Below are 18120 nucleotides of genomic sequence, written 5' to 3'. Positions count from 1 at the left end.
CAATCTTTGGCAGTCACGGTGTCTGCTCAGGAAACACTGGCCATGTGTGCACATGACCAAGGGACTTATCTCAGCAATTTTATTCAGTGTCCCCAGCCACTTTTGCCCTGCTCTGTTTCATATCATGCACCCTTTTTCAGTGTGGGTGCCCTAAATTCCTCTGCAGAAGTTGTTAGTTAAGAGCTGTACCAGGAGGTGGTGCTACAGAATTACAAAGACGAAGTCTCGCTCAGGCCTCTAAATCAAGGGACAGGAAGCCCTCTTTCCTCAGAGGAAATGACCACAAATTACACTGGGAATTCTAAGCAACAAACAATGAATTTCCCAAGTTTGACTAATAACACCAACTACTATACTATCCCAGTGGCTGGGATATGGCTCCATGACAACAGTGGTCAGGGAATTTGGACCACGAGTTCCACTTAAATAGATTCCTTCCTTCCTTCCTTTCTGTTCCCGCCACTGTGCCTTAATTCCAACTCTTAATTTTCATGCCAAGTCTACTTCTACTTCAATATTCCTAATTCCAGGCCTTTAACCCTCAAAATATTTTTTATACTTTGCTACCAGCTAGCTTTCCCTAATACCAGCTTCATAGGAACCTTCAACTTATTCTCATTTGGATTTTCAGCTGGCACCTCAAAATCAACAAATTCAAAAACACAAACCATCACATCATCTGCTTACCTAAACCAGGGCCCACTCACTCCTCCTCCTTCCCTAATGAACCACTCTCACTGTTACAAACTGTGAAATCTTAGAATCACCTTGACCCTGCCTCCTCTTTCAACCCATGTTACAATCAGCGAGGAAAGCATTTCTTCAAGATGAACTTAAACTGTACCTTTGCTTTCTGTTAGCATTGCCACCATCACCTGAACCCCTCACCCCTCCTAGACGGCTACAGAGCTTCTTCAACCCCCATCTCTGCCCGCGTTCTCACCTCCACTAACTTCTCTAAAGACTAACCTTCCCTAAAGAACACTTGAATCCCTCTTTATTCCTTTCCAGTCCTGACTTCTCAACAGGGTCCCACCCTTCCTGTCTAGTCATACTTCCTACTACTCCCCAAATCAGATTCTACTTCAGGTCTAATGAGGTCACTTTCCTGTACCTGACTCAAACACCATGTCTACGCTGATATTATTAAATTAGTCAATGATTTTCCTTAAATAGAATGACCTCAGATTGTCCATCTTGTCTTTAAATCTTCTTTGGCTGTAAATCTAAATTTACAGGGAAAGAAACCCTCAGTACAAAATTATGTTCCTTATCATTGAATTCCTTCAGTGCTTAAAAATAAAACAGTATCTATTCTAGTGTATCTAAGTGCACCTGACACAAAGCAAAAGAAAAGCAAATATATTGTTTCTCATTTGTCTTTTTCCCCTTTCCCCAAGATCAGTATCATCTGCCCAATATTATTTTCAACACTGTTTTTTTAGTCAGTTGATGAGTTTTGCTTCTAATAATTTCTTCAACTGATGAGAATCAAATCTTAAGGGATATGGTGACTGCCTAGGAAACACCTATTTATTGACCTATGAAAGGGCAGGTAGCTTTCAATTCCAGTACACAGGTAAGAATTTTAGAGGGCTATAGCTTCACCTGAAGATTCCTAGTATAGGAAGGTACTGGAATCTGGGCAGAGGTCATCAGATGATGGAATAAATATGAAAATGAACCTACCAACTTGTTCCGGAGTTACGGTCACTGTTGGAAGAGAGGTGATTTTTTCCTTGTCAGCTGGGGGAGGCCCTGTGTTTTCCAGCTGTCCTAAAAGCTACAAAAAAGGAGAAAGAAAAAGAAGATGTGGCAGACATCTCAATGTCCCTGGAGAGGGAGCCGCTCCAGCTGAGAACAAACAGTGAAGATATCAGAAATGTTAATTGCTCTTACTTCCGCAAGGCTCTGAAGGCTGGGTTTCTCTTTTTCTGCTGCTAGACACTTTTAACTGCTTTACAATTTCAGAGTGACATTAGTATAAGCCTACAGACATACCCATGATTGCAAGGTCCACTTCTGGGCATAAAGCAACTTCAGGGTGGCAAAAGGGTTGTGATGTCATGAATAAAACTACAGCTTAATAAAAATACTTAACTGGTCCAAAACGTCCTTCTGCTGGAAGAAAGAAAAGGGTGGGAGTATGGAGAGTGGCATAAACTAAGCCAAGAAATGGGTACATCACTGCCTACAGCGAGACTTGGGTAAAAATGACATGCTTGTGACACTTGGCAATCCACAAGGGAGATGAAAAAACCAAACAAATTTAAATGAACATAAACAAGTGGAAGCAACTGTACATGGCGTGGGAAAACCTTTTTCTCTGCTTCCTTCCCCTACTTTGCTCCATCAAGCAGAAATCCCTGCTTTAACATTTGAGACCCTCCTGTTTTGTGAAGTACTTATTTATAGGATTCCCATAGGACTGAACAAGAGGCCAAAAATACAATGTACTGTTTGTTATAGGAGAAATCTTTCTTTCTCTGGAGGTGAGGCAATCTTCTAGAAATTTCCTTGGACCTAGTAGGTACATGAATGCTGAATAAACCCACAAACCCTTTGTCCCTTTAGTGAAGTGGAAACCCCAAAGCTGGGAATATCAGAGAAAGCAGTGATCGCCATTTCAAGAAAGTAGCAGAAGGAGAGCAGGAAGCCTGTGGGACCACGAGACACACTGAACAGACACCTCAAAAGGCAGCTCCTCACCTGGGTTACAATGGCATCAAGCCCTGTCTGACCCCAGGCATAGTCCCCAGGGTTGGAGTGCAGCATCCCGCTCCTATACGTGAGATGAGACAGAGAGCATTAGATGAAGCAGCCAGGCTCTGCCTTACACTTCAGAAAAACTGGCAGAGGGATCCTGTTTCCTCACTCAGAGCTTGAGAGTCACTAATCTTCTAGAATCAAGAGGCAAAGAATTTCTCTGCATTTTTGAGGTCAAACCGATTAACTAGAGATAGCCTCTCATTCTCTACAAATCTTGCTTAGCTGAAACCTACAAAGTACAGCTACCTGAAATACTATATGACACCCAGAGCAAGAAGAGAGACTTGTTGCCTGTTGGCCAAGAAAAGTCTGTCTCTTCTCTACCCACGTATATCCAACATAGGACGGAGCTGCTTTCTAAGGAGAGTTTTCTTTCACAGCTGGCTACCATCTACAGCAGACTTCCCTCACCCGAAGGGCTGCCCCTGGTCCTGGACAACGAGAAGCTCTCTAGTGGAACAGCAGCCACAGAAGTCTCCCTGAATCACACCTCAGAACAATTACAAGAGACTTGGCAGCACCTTGTTCTTGGTGCTGCTGGTATAGTACCTTGGAAGACAGAGGTCCAGACTCTGATCGAAACCCATTTAAAAGAACTAGAGGCTGGAAAATGGGGTGAGTATGGGGAAGGACCAAGGACCCTCTGAGCAAAGGAATCTTCTGGGTCAGAAAAGTAGCAAATAACTGTCTATATAAGAAGAAATTCCATTTTTAACCCCTACATGTAAGTGTTAAGTGTCACTCTGATACTGAATTATAGCCTTTTGTTTCTTCTGATATTCTTTCTTTGGAAAAGGAAAGTTAATGTTATATTTTCAACTTCAGAAATTCTTAAGGAATTACAGTCTTCCTGTATGGTCTGGAGAGGAAATTCCCAAATCAGACACCAAGCCTGACAAGGATCACTTCATTTCCCTTCTCAACACAAACCTCGGACAGAAAATAAAAGAGACCAGACATGCCCAGCACCCAGACCCAAGTGTCTTGGGAACCAGGACAACCCTCCTGAGCCTGAACAAAATAATAATAACAACAACAACAACAATAATCATATGAATTGTGATTAAGTTTGGGCTCTGGAGACAAAGGCAGTGTAAGAGCCTTCCGGTCACAACTGCATACTCACCAACATAGCTCTTTGTCTCTCTCTGTATAGAACAGAAACTACAGCACCTAAAATGAGGCAACCTCAGCACTGTAAGATAGTAATTAGTCACTTACCAAGAAAAAGGGTGTGGGGATCCTGGAATTGCAGAATTTGCAAGGAATCCTGCAAAGATCTGTTGCATTATTCTGTTAAAAGAGAAAAAAAAAAAAGTAGATAAGACAACCGAAGTACTCTATAGATATCCACACACGGACAAATCCAACTGCTTCCCTAACCCACAAGTGGCTTTCCACTGACTATTACAAAAGAGAGCATCAGAAATCAGTCTGCTATCTAGTGGTGTGTGACTTTGCTATTATGGCTATTTTCTAGACTTCTAACATCTTAACAGACGGACAGATTTTTGTGAATTAGGCTGGAAAGAAAACATGTTATGGTGCATTTTTCAAATTATGTTCCTTGGATCTCTGGTACTGACATGAGAAGGGGTTAAAATGGAAGCTGCACCAGTAGGGTTCTAGACCCAAAATGGCAATTTCATTTTTTATGTGTCATATACTGGGTTTCTGAATAAGGTATCATCTAAAGATTTTTTGTTTTGTTTTTTTGTTTTGGTAAGTTTGAGAATAATTTTTAAAGGCATTTCAGATGACTGTAATACATACAAATATACACATTTGGTACTTGTCATTCTGAACACTTAAGATGGCATATACTGCTGTTTATTTATATTAATGAGTTGGTCTTTGTTCCCCACAGATATTGGGATGATGCCTTAGTTAAAAAAAAAAAAAAAGGAGGAGGAGGAGGGGAGAGGACAGGGAGGAGGGGGAGGAGAGGGAGGGGGGGAGGAGGATTATCTCCCAACATTTCCTGTGGTTTTTTTTTTTTTTTTTAAGAGAGAGAGAGAGAGAGAGAATTTTTTAATATTTTACTTTTTAGTTTTCGGCGGACACAACATCATTGTTTGTATGTGGTGCTGAGGATCGAACCGGAGCCGCATGCGTGCCAGGTGAGCGTGCTACTGCTGGAGCCACATCCCCAGCCCCACATTTCCTGTTTTGAATGACTGCACTTTTAATTCCCTGGTTTCTACTGTGTTAGGCCAATCCATGTAGCTTTGAAAGTAGCTATTATTAGACTTTCCTTACCACTAACATTAAAAAATAACTAATTATACTATTTCCTTTCTAGTTTTTGTTTTTGTGTACGTATTTTTTTACTGGGGATTGAACCCAGGGGGACTTTGCCAGTGAGCTATATATACCCAGACCTTTTTATTTTTCTACTTTGAATCAAGAGTCCTACTAAGTTCCCCTGATTGGCCTCAAACTTGTGATCCTCCTGCCTCAGCCTTCTGAGTGGCTAAGATCACAGGTGTGTGCCACCATGCCAGGACAACATTTATGTTTTAATTAACAAAACTGCCTAAATAGCCAGTTGCTCCTGGGCTCCATACCCAGTACGGGGGGGGGGGTGGGGGGGGGGAGAGACAGGGGACTAAGGCCCCCTACCAATAGCCAGAACAAACTTGCCAAAATATGTGTAAGACCTAGCGGGTCCTCCAGATGACTGCAGCAATGGCCAACATCTTGATGGTAACCTCAGGAGATCTTGGACCGGAACAACCCAGCTAAACTTCCAAATTCCTGGCCCAATGAATTTGTTAGATAATAAATGCCTGTTGTTTTTTTTTGTTTGTTTGTTTTAATGTAATGACTGTAGTAATCAGTTGGTTAAACAGATTAATCATTCTTGAACACAGAACCTCCAGAGGAGCAATGGGTCTTTAAATATACAAGTATCTCCATCAGATGAATTCTCACCCTTATACCCAAACAGACCTAAGCAGTTAAAACCTAAGAAGAACTGGAGCTGAGCTGTGTATTAAGTGAGAAGCCACATACAAACCAAAGAATACGGAGAAGGGGTTGAAAGGACGAAGGCCAGGGCAGGGACATATAAAAGAAGTTGGGGACAAAGCCCATCACATACTAACATTGCCATACCAACAGCTCCAGTCCATTTAAATGCTGACCATTAAACTAGGACCTTGAGATACAGGGTGTGGGTAGAGTTCACTGTGGTCACAACCCCCTCACCCAAGTTACAGGTCCTTCAGAATAAAATGAATACAGAAACAACTCTAGGTTCTTCACCTCATTTTCATAACTGTTTTGCATTTAAATGGATTCCACTTAAAAACCATCTCCTAACAGGTCAGCAAAGCTTTACCCCATCAAAGCCTACATTCTTCACCCCTTGCTGTGACCCACCAGGGAGGTTTTTCAGGCTCACACCCAGGTTATGCCTGGAGAACTTCCCTGCTAGGAGGCAACGCTGGTACAGAAGCAGGGCAGTGCCTCTGGTTTGTTGTCCCTGCTGTATCAGGTACACCTATGCAGGGGACAGGAGGGGCTCATGGGAAGCTTTCCATTGGACTTTCTCTTTAGAGTTCCTTATCTTCATTTGCAGAGATTATTCAATAGTCTCTTTAATTACACTGCATCCTTCTGAGTTCACTCCCAACTATTCTGCTGCACTTCCCTCTGTTCTGTAGATCCGAGCCAAGCCGAGAACAGATGGACAATGTACTTCCCATACAGTGCCCGAGAGACATCGGGATGATAGATTCTTGTGAATGCAACCTTAAGTGGTTTGAAGGGATAACCTGTTGGGAAATAAATTGTCAAAAAACAAAAACAAAAACAAAACCTCCACTCTGATGGGGACTGTCATTTGGCCCCATTATTGTAGCTGGCCAATAGAACCTATCATCTCCAACAGGGCCTGCAGGACACTGAGCCCAAGGGTCCCCTGCCAGGTCACTCAACTCCTTGTGGATTCTCTTCAGAGACGTGGTGGGAGGCGGTGGTGGTGGTGGTGGTGGTGGCGGCGGTGGCCCTGGGGGTGGGGTGGGGCAAGGGCTAAGGGCAGGAGGGCAGAGTTAGGGAGGCCCCCTGGCTCCCAGGCCTCCAGGCGGTAGCCAGGGGTCTCTCGGTGGGACAGGGGGAGGAACTGCCTGCCTTCCTGCGGGCTGCCACAAATGCCTGTTGTTTAGAGCCACTGACCTCTGGGATAATTCATCCCAGAACAGCTGATGATCGCTACAGATTTTGGTACACAGAAGTAGGTACTGTCACAGTAAAAAGCTACGTGGGTCTACCTCTGGCACCCCAGCATGGACAGGAGCCAGAGAGTAGGGAGGGAGCTCAGGGCAGGACCTCGGCCTGCATGCCCAAGCCCAGGCTGGCCCGGTGGGGGAAGGCAGGCAGACATAGTGCAGAGCCGACAGTGAGCACAGGCACAGCACGACAAGGCGGAAGCGAGGTGCTTCTGGGGAGTCAGGGGTCAGCGGAAGGTCTGCCTCCTGAGCGGCACGAGGCCCTGCTAAAGGCACTGGCTGTGTTGAAGGTACCCTGTCTTCTCGCAGCTGGCGTCAGGGTATAAGAGGGGCAGACCAAAGGAAGGCCAGTTTGAAACAAGTTAGGGCCGGCACACGGGCGCCTGTGATCCCAGCAGTTCCAGAGGCCGAGGCAGGAGGATGGCAAGTTCACAGCCAGCCTCGGCAATGGCAAGGCACTAAGCAACTCAGTGGTGGAGCATTTGCCTGGCACGTGTGAGGCACTGGGTTCATTCTCAGCACCGTGTATAAATAAATGAATAAAATAAAGGTCCATCAACAACTAAAAAAATACAAAACAGGGCTGGGGATGTGGCTCTGTGGTTGAGTGCCCCTGACTTCAATCCCCAGTACAAAAAAGGAGAGGCGAAGAAGGTGGGTGTATATAATTCTGAGAACTTCCAGTAATAGTGAATGATACTAACACTGAGAAATGGACTTCAAGCAAAGGTTTACTTCAGGGTACTGCCAAAAAAACATGGTTTAAAATGAACTAAGAGTGTGGCTTTAAAAATTCCATAAAACCTCAGAAAGATCTGAAATAGTGCCTAGAGAACCGTTTGGTTAAACAACTGGGCTTCTAACACTTTGGGTTAGTTTTACAGGGTGCTGTAACAAATTACCACAAACTGGGTGGCCTACACCAAAAGGAATTTATTATCGGTTTGGAGGCCCACAGTCTGAATCGAGATGTCCCCAGACACTGTTTCCTCTGGAGTCCTGCGGAAGGCTCTGTCCCGAGCCGTCCTGGTCTTGCAGCCAGCGCTCCTTGCCGTTTCTCGGCCTCAGACCCACAACCCGACCTCGGCCTCCATCTGCACTGGCTTTCTTTCCTGTGTCACCTGTGTCTACGTCCAAACTTCCCTTTTCTTATAAGACCAACAACCACTGGATGGGGGTGCACCCTGATTCAGTATGATCTTGTTTTGACTTAATTAACTCTTTCTTTCTTGGTGGGGGGAGACACCAGAGATTGAATCCAGGAGCGCTTAACCACCAGCCACATCCCCCGCTCTTTTTATATTTTGAGACAGGATCTTTGCTAAGTTGCTTGGGGTCTCTCCAAGTTGCTGAAGCTGACTTTGAACTTGTGATCCTCCTGCCTCACCCTCCCAAGATGCTGGGATCACAGGTATGTGCCACCTATCCAGCTTCATTACATCTTTCATGTCACTATTTACAGATAAGGTCACATTCCCAGGCAGGACACATCTTTTCAGGGGATACAATTCCACCCACACAAGCCCAGTAGAAGCCCAGGGTAGAAAGAGGCTGCCCAGAAGAGATCTGTGGGAGTGGTTTTGCCTCATGGCATGAATTTCAGTAAGATTCACAGTATACTCAAGTTTTTAAAAGAAACACTAAAGGTTTAAACTGAAAGGTGCAGAAACAGCACAAAATGCAAAGAGGTCTTTGGACCCTCAGATTTCTACTTGTAAGCAAGATAAGGAAACTAGGCAACGGCAAATATGAACCACCTTTCACAGAAAAGAAAGGACGAGGCGAGGTCCAGAGGGAGGAATCCAAGCACTCCTCGCCAGGATAAGCTGAGCACTAACCAGGGACTTGCTGATACTTTTCCAACACCTATCTGGTGTTCATATGAGCCAGCCACCTCTGTGTTCTCATCTTCCCCTTGCTGGGCAGGAATGTCTAATCGCCGTCTGTCCACAACGCTGCGTGCTGGAGTAGGGCAGATAACTTGATCCTTTAGTTTATAAGTCTTCACCTCAAAAGGAATCGGACTAAGGGAACTATATCCAAGGAGCCTAATATACATTTGAGCCTGATTAAAAAGGCAACCACCTAGGTTTCAAGCTGATGCTGTAAAGGGACAAGATTTTGGGTACATCGTGGCAGGTAAGTGTATTTTGTACACGAGAGAAGTGTAAATAATTTGTGGCCAAAAGGTGGTTTTAAAATGTGTCCACAAATTCTTTAATATTCTTCCCTCTGAGAGGTGGAACTTAGTTTTCTTCCCTGTAAATGTGGGCTGGACTTAGTGATTGACTTCTTAGAGACAAAATGAGGCAGAAATGACAGTGTATGTGACCCACCAAATTAGGATATAAAAAGGTATGATTTCTTTCCTTCTTCCTCTCTTTTAAACCACTTAACTCTAAGTCACAGGGACAGGCACAGAGCCCTCTGGAGAGGCCCACATGGTGAGGAACTGAGGCCTCCTTCCAACAGCCATGTGAGTGAACCACCTTGAAAGCCCGATCGATGCCAGACCCATGGAAGTATTCAGACGACTGCAGCCACATCCGAGACGTCACACACAGCATCTTTGTTTATTTTCATGTGGTGCTGAGAACTGAACCCAGCTGCACACATGCCAGGCAGGCACCTTACCACTGCGCCACAGCCTCAGCCCTGATATGTTGATTTTCACTAGGAAAATGGACCCTTCACTAGAACCACCTAAACAAGCTGCTCCTAAACGCCTGGTCCTCAGAAACAGTGGGATGATAAGTGTTGTCTTAAGCTACCAAATTCTGGGATAATCTACTACATGGCAAAAAGCAAAAGATAACTAGCCCCCCAATACTTGTTAGTCACAGGCAGAGACCATAGATAAACAGTGGTGATCCAGTTTAAGAAACATCCTAGTTCCCTAGAGCTCTTCAAATGACCCTATACAAATATTTGGAGTTGCCAGAGCTGACTGGCGGATGACTGCTTGCTTGGATGCTTACTCTCTGGAAGTCAGATGTGGGCTCCAAGTATTCTCAGCAGTAACAGAGATCGTGCAGGGTGGTCCCTAAAACATACCTGCTGTTTGGAGATTGTCTTTGGGTGACGCGTACAGTATTTACACTGAATTTCTTGCTGTTGTAGCTATTTCTTGTTAAAGGTATGTGTGACGGCATGAGTAGAGGGAAGGAAGGCAATATGTTTTAAATTTTAGCAACTCACGGAAGAGAAAAATCAACCCAAAGGGTCTAGGAGAGGAAGTCACATGCTAAAAACCAGACAGAGTCTTCATTTAAGTTTCCTCTTACTTCCCTGGTGGTTCTTTTCAGTCTCCTTTGCTTATTCCTCCTTTCCTCCCAAACCTCTAATTTCAGTGGGTGTGAGATAGGAATCTAGGGGTAAGAAGAGCCACAAAGAGCACTGAATCTCAAAAGGGGACCGTCCATTAACAGGCAGAATGCAAACCGAACCACCCATAACCAACCCAGCCACATCCTTGCTGGCAGCTTACCAAACAGCTGAAGAAAAACCAACACTGGAAGACAAGCGTCAGGCATTTGGAGGAACTGAGCAGTAGGGTCTAGACATGCAACACAAGAGCAAAACTGCAAGACCCTGCCCTGACCCCATGGCTGAGCTGGTCCCCACTCTGTGCTTACCTGCCCTCCCACTCTCTTCCTTTATGGTGGGAGTGCCACTCTGTGCTTACCTGCCCTCCCACTCTCTTCCTTTATGGTGGGAGTGCCGTTCTGTGCTTACCTGCCCTCCCACTCTCTTCCTCTATGATAGGTCTCTGGCCCTGCTACTCTTACCTGACTGGTCCTTACATCCTTTTCTGTGGTGAGCTGAGACCAGGAAGATCAGAACAGAGGTCTCTTCGACTCCTGGAGACTTCCTCAGACTCCTATGGGCTGGCAATTCCAGGGCTCAAGTCTCTGAGCTCTACCAACTTTGATCTTGACTTTGTTGGCAATTTCATACAGCTTTGTGACTTTAAATACCACAACTCCCAAATTCTATTTCCAGACAAGACTGCTTTTCAATATCTCCACTTGAACATATGATAAAGCACTGAATGAACTGAAATCTCTGCCTCCGAGTTTTGCTCCTTTTGTTGTGCCCTGTGTCAGCTAAGGGTAGTTTCATTTTTCTAGTTGTTCAGGCCAAAAACCTTCACTCTTTCTTGTGTCCCACATCATGTACAATCAGCAAGTTCTAGCATGCCTCTTGTCAGACTACATCTGGAGTCATGCCACTTTTCATGACTCTAAGCCAGCCAACGCCCTCGCAGCCCTGCACTGTGTCAACACAGCAGTTAAGATGACCGTTTCCAGACAGAAGCTCATCTAAACTCTCCCATGGAGTAAAAGCCCTTACAATAACCAATCAGGTGGTTCTACACATCCCCTATCCCCAATCCTATTCCCAGACTTCTCTGAGAGCATCTCCTGATCCGTCCTTCACATTGATCTCTCATTTTCTTCAGGTCAAACACCTTCTCAATAAAGCCTTGGCGGGGGCTGGGACTGAATGGCAGAGCGCTTGCCTGGCACATGCGAGGCACTGGGTCCCATCCTCAGCCTCTGCTGACTGTGCTTTTCAATCTTCACCCCCGACACACATTCCCAATCCCCTTCCCAGCCTTTTTATCTGATAGCAGGTACTACTGCTCGACACTGTTCATCTCGTCTGTCTTCCTCATAGGACCTCAGCTTCACAAGAGCAATCACTTTTTAGTTCTGTTCACTGTTGCATGCTCAACATCTAGAATAGCATCTTGCACATAAGAATACGCAATGTTTATTGAATGAATTAAGAAACCTTTAATGGGCCCCAATTTGTTATATGATGAAAGATATACAATTATAAAAATATTATAAAAATTATAAAACAATAAAATGTGTAATATGATCAATCCTATTTCAATTATATAAATGGAGATATCGTGTGTGTATGTGTGTGTGTGTGTGTGTGTGTGTGTGTGTGTATGTGGTGTATGTTTAAAAAGGTCCCCAGCCCTATTTTGTATTTTATTTGGAAACAGGGTCTCACTGAGTTGCTTAGTGCCTCGATGTTGCTGAGGCTGCTTTGAACTAGTGATCGTCCTGCCTCAGCCTCCTGAGCTGCAATGCTGTTTTTTTAAATCTTTTTTTTTTCTTTTAAAAATATTATTATTGAAAAGTTTGATCACATATTCAGAGCATAGCTTTTTAAAAATTTGTTTTAATTAGATATACATTGTCTTTTTAATCTTTGGGGGGAAAAAAAACCTTAATGTTTTAAAATAAATTTCTAAAAAGTTAACCATGAAGTCAACTCCCAAAATCTAAGTTTGATCAGAATCAGAAAACGATGGTTCCAAAAGCTAGCATTAACTTCAGGAAAACTCATTTTTTAGGCAGGAAACCTTCTTACATGTAGTATCTTACAAAATGATTCAGAGACAGATTGTTGCCAAACTCAAAAGTGCTTAGAGAAGGAGGCAACTAAGATGTCAAAAAATAAATAAATAAATGTCAAAAGATGACAGCTGCGGGACATGTTGGCACACACCTGCAATCCCAGCAACTGGGGGTGGAGGGCTCAGGCAGGAAGATTAGAAGTTCAAGGCCAGCTCACCAACCCAGTGAGGCCCTGTCTCAAAAATAAAAAATAAAAAAGAGCTGGGGGAAATAAACCAAAGAAAAACTGAGGATGTTGCTCTATGGCGAAGCATCCTTGGTTTCAATCCTCAGTACCAAAAAAAAAAAAAAAAAAAGTAGCACACACTAAAATAAAGATCGGTTTGAATGTGTAAGTGCCAACTAATCAGCCCTAATGTCTTTCTAGATTGCAGCTATCTATTACCTATCTGGAAAGTATGAACATGTTGGTAATTATCTAATATAGACAAAGGAAAAAAAACTAATAAATATAAATATTTTATCATTATAAAAAAAACTTCAAGGTGAAATGAATAATTCCATAGGCTCCATCACAAATTGAATAAATTTTCTCCTAAAAGGCATACAATTTTCTTTGTTGATTCTATATACATCAAACAACCATCTGAATGGTTATTTCTTGGTTTATGAGAAATCCAAATATAACATTATGTTAATTAGCAGAAATGAATTTTCTAGTCACTAAAACAGAATATCCCCAGGTGTGAATTAAAAAATTGTTTTCTGGCACAGGTCAAATTCATTTAAGGTTAGATAAGATGAGCCAAACTATTCAGGTCCTGATTGAACAAACTATTACTTGAAAGCTGCAGATCAGACCACAAAAGATACATTTTAGGTACATTCAAATATCTGCAGAGGCTGGGGGTGTGACTGGGCAGGAGAGTGCTTGCCTAGCATATGCAAGGTGCTGGGTTCCATCCTCAGCACACATAAAAGAGTAAGTAAGTAAATAAATAAATAAGTAAATAAAATGTACTGTGTCCATCTACAACTAAAACATATTTAAAAAACAAGTTATACTGCTGGGCTGGGGGTATAGCTCAGTGGTAGAGTACTTGCCTAGAACACGCGAGTCACTGGGTTAGATCCTCAGTACCACATTAGAAAAAGGGGAAAAAAAGTTATACTGCTACTCAAATCAACAGGACAAGCTGTTATCAGGAAGAAGCCATAGTACTTTTTTTTAAATCTATAAAACATGAAATCATGACATACTTTCAAAATATAGGGTGACATCATAATGACAACTACTATAAAGTGGTAACAGCCATATGAACAATCTGGGCAGACCTGCATGTTGGCAGAGTAATGTGTCCCAAAGATGTGTGATATTTCACTTATACTTCCATGAAAGAAAAGAGAATTAAAACCTTCTAGTTCTGTTTACTGACATATTGGCATGTGTGCCTTGTAAAAAATGTTTCTGAGAAAGGGAAATGCTTAATTCTTTTAAAAGAAAGAGCTGCAAAGACAAACGACACTGTTAAAAATTTTTAAAGTAAAAAATACTTATAATCTCACCACATAAAAATATTTTCATTTTTGCATTATCCTGGCTCCAATATTTAACTGCCTTTATACCCTTAAGCAATCTGCCTATCCTGTGTCTCAATTTTTCCTACAAAATGGAGATCTTCTGTCCCAGTGCTTTCTCCTAGGGTGGTAATGAAGATTCGACAATTCGTCTGTGAAGTACTTAGACTAGGTTCTGGCACATACTCATACCTATTAGTACTAACTCATATGCTTCCTATATTTCTTAAAGACATAGTTATAATTATCCATTCATCCCAAACGAATTAGTTTAATATCTACTATAAAACAGACACTATGCTAAAAACTGAGAATACAGAAATGAGTAAAGCACTACATCAGACCATTAACCCCAAAATAATTAAAAAGTCTGTAACAGATCTAGTCCCCCTCAAAGATGTCAGGCCCAGACGGAATGGCAAGTAACTCATTAAACCTTTAAGAAATCTTCAAGAAATAGATAATTCCTACATTATTTAAACTATTCCTGAGCACAAGAAGACAGTTTTCCCAGTTCATTTCATGAAACTTATCTAATCCTAATACCAAAACTTGATGCTGACAACACAAGAAAATTACAGAACTTCCTTTAGAATAGAAGCAAGAATCTTAAAAAAAAAGGAACAAATCAACTCTAATAAGATACTTTTATAAATACAATTAGAACATTAATGCTCCTTGTCAAAGTAGTTTTTATTTAAAGCTTGCAGTGCTGATGTAATATCATAAAATCTATTCAGTAATAAAATGCATTAATTGTTTAAAAAAAGAAAAACTATAAGCCCATTTTGATAGGACTGTAAAGAACATTTGATAGAATCCCTAATAATTAATAATTAAAACCTCCTAAGAAATTAGGAATAAAACTAAGGGTTTCTGTTGGTTTGGTTTGGTTTGATTTGGTACCAGGGGTTAAACTCAGGGGCGCTTTACCACTGAGTCACGTCTCCATCCCTTTTCATTTTTTATTTTGAGACAGGATCTTGCTAAGTTGCTTAGGATCCTGCTAAATTGCTGAGGCTGGGCTTGAACTCATGACCCTCCTCCCTGATCCCCTGAGATTACACACGTGCACCCAGACCTAAATTTTTAAAAATATGGTAGAGCAGATACTAGGAACCCAAAAGCAAGCATGCTTATTAGCAAAGAACACTAATACACTCTTACTTGAGACAGGAAGACAGCATGCACGGTGCCTACTATTCGACAACTTGGTGGATTTGTTTTGTTTTTTTGTACTGAGGAATAAACGCAGGGGCACTTAATCACTGAGCTACATCCCTAGCCTTTTTTTATTTTTTGAGACAGAGTCTTCCTGAGTTGTTTAAGGGCCTCACTAAGTTGCTGAGGCTGACCTTGAACTTGCAATCTTCCTGCCTCAGACACCTAAACCGCTGGGATTACAGGTGTGTGCACCACACCTGGCAAAAACTGGTTTTGATAGTAAAGTCAATGCAACAGGAAAGAAAAACCAATAAGAGGCATAGAGATGGGAAAGAAAAATATAATTCAAATTTATAGAATATTTATAAATCTAGAAACCCCAAGAAATAATATGAAAACCTTTCATAGTTAATAAGAGAATTTGACTAATTAGCAAAATGATGGGTAACATTAAAAACTAAAATTTTTAGCAATAATCAGTTAAAAACTAAAACTTTACTAAATGACTTAAAAAAAAATTCCCGTGACTTCTACTTGATTTTTTTAAATATTTTTTTTAGTTGTTGATAGACCTTTATTTTATTTATTTATATGTGATGCTGAGAATTGAACCCAGTGCCTCACACATGCTAGGAAAGTGTACTAACCACTGAGCCCCAGCCCCAGCCCCTTCTGCTTGATTTTGCAGTAATCCTAAAACTACTCTAAAAAATTAACTCTATTTAAAAACAAACACAGTGAGACACGAACCACAGGCCTCAATAAAAAGTTTCAATACTATTAAAAAGTACCCACTCTCCCCAGATTAAATAGATATTCAATGTGCTTCCAACCAAAATCCCAGTGGAAAATAAGAATTTTGGAAATCCATTTGGAAAATAAGAATTCATACCCCATTTGAATCAAATGTATGATATGTCAAGAGCATTGTAATGTTTTGAGCAACTAATACAAAAATTTAAAAAAATAAAAATAAAATAAATAAAATCCATTTGGAAAGGTAAATGTAAGAGAAGCATAAAGAAAGTAATGGGAAAAAAGTGAAGGGATCTTTCCCAATGAGGTGTCAAATCATCTACAAAACTATAGCAAAGAAATCCATTGTGGTGCATGCACAGCACATGAATAAAGATAACAGAAGATAATAGGGAACATAGAGATGAGGATAAAAGCACTTATATAATACAGTAGATATTTCAAAGTAGATGAATTATTCAATAAATTATGCTGTAAATAACTGGATACTCTGGGGGCAGATTAGATCCTTAACTAAACAATATATATGAATAATACTCTTTACCCATCAGAGGTGTCACAAATCAGAACACTCCCTGAAAGCGGATCCGCGGCCCATTCTTGAGGTGAGAACTTGAAGCCACTTTCACCTCACAACCGAGGAAAGCAGACTCAACAGGGACAGAAGAAAGGCAAAGCAGATGAAAACGACACACTAACTAAAACGCTTGTCCATCTACATACTTTCAGTTACACCAGGGGTCCTCAATATCAGCCCAAGGTAGTGATTTCCAAAGTTCAAGGGAGCAGTCTTCCTGATCCCAGTAAATGGGAGGACTCACTCACTAAGCAGGAAAGTGGAGTGCAAATCTGCATAAATGGAGGACGGCCAGGCCCAGCAGAGCTCTGTCCGCCATGATAAACTGTGAACATCCTGCCTAGACATCCACCTGGAGGAAAACCACCTCTGATTTACTGACATTAAACCCAACTCTGTCCTACAAAACACCAAGTTTTGCCCATTTGTTCTTCACAGGTGTACAGTCTGCCCTCTATATCCACAGGTTCTAAGGAGTCACCCCACTGCATATTGAAAATATCTAGGAAAAAAATGCACCTGTACTGAATAGATACATATAACAACTATTTATATAGCACTTACATTGTATTAGTTATTGTAAGTTAGTCTAGAGGTGATTTAAAGTATATGCAAGGATACGAATAGGTTATGTGAAAATATGAGACTCAAGCACCTACATATTTTGGTATCTGCAGAGGTGCTGAAACCAATCCCCCTCAGATACCAAGGGACAACTGTATACTAAATTTTTCAGGAATGCAACTGAAAATCAAGGCAAATTTACACTCCCTCCCACCCCCAGAACTTTCTCAAGAGTTCTTCACCTTTTTGGAAAATCATAATCCTCTACCAATGCCACATGTGGCAGAGGAACTTTCAAGGCAATACCACCTACTGTCTGTATTGGTAGCCATCACATTCTTAATGGCTCTAAGGCAGAGGCAAGCATCTGAATTTTCATTTTCTCTCCCAGAACAGTCACAGCTAAGAATTTACATGTTAAAATATTTTCATATACTCTCCCCTATTATATCTCCTTTGGAAAATATAGTATGTACAAATATGTATTTTTTAAAAATTTGTTTTACAGGTTATATTACCAGTAAATTTCAGGTCAGGATAGCAGAGGGCATTATAAGACATTTGGTATAAAAGGAAGATGTTAGGTCTGATATAACCAAAGAACATGAGTTACATAATCAATACATTCTAATTTTTCTTGAGCTATATTATTAAATTGATTTCTGTCACTTAGAATCAAAAAGGGTTATGACTTACTTACACAACCATAAAAACACCAGATACAAGGAAAATACTGGAATATCCTTTTAAAACACTGGAATAGGTGAACCTTTTTAAGCATAAGAGTATTGAAAGATTTGACACCCTAAAACTTAAAAGCACTTATATATGAAAAGTTACAAGAACAAAACAAAATACAGAGTGGAAAGCAATTTATATCTGTAACATACATAAAAATATTCATATCTATATCATATGTAGAGAGAGCCCCTAAATAACTTTTTTAAACTCCATAAAAGGAAAATTGGGCAAGACATTAAGGTGCAATTCACAGAAGAAATATAAACATCTAATAATTATATGAAAATAAGCTCAATTGAAAAAATCACAAACAAATGTAACCATCAAGTTTATCATCATTAGCAAAGATAGAGACTGACAC

General features: G+C 41.3%; 1 protein-coding gene across 1 annotated transcript in view; it reads right to left on the bottom strand.

Moving 5' to 3' along the window:
• Nucleotides 1–18120, bottom strand: part of Rnf115 (ring finger protein 115) — an 81766-nt gene that overhangs the window by 1850 nt on the left and 61796 nt on the right. Inside the window, exons 5-7 of the mRNA XM_026380991.2 lie at nt 3991–4062; nt 2710–2782; nt 1690–1783 (exon numbers count right to left, since the gene is read on the bottom strand). Of these exons, the coding sequence (XP_026236776.2) occupies nt 1690–1783; nt 2710–2782; nt 3991–4062 (239 nt within the window). The remainder of the gene's footprint in view (nt 1–1689; nt 1784–2709; nt 2783–3990; nt 4063–18120) is intronic.

Source organism: Urocitellus parryii, chromosome 11 (genome assembly GCF_045843805.1).
Source record: "Urocitellus parryii isolate mUroPar1 chromosome 11, mUroPar1.hap1, whole genome shotgun sequence".
Taxonomy (NCBI): Eukaryota; Metazoa; Chordata; class Mammalia; order Rodentia; family Sciuridae; genus Urocitellus; species Urocitellus parryii.
This window is presented reverse-complemented; position numbering and strand designations above follow the sequence as displayed.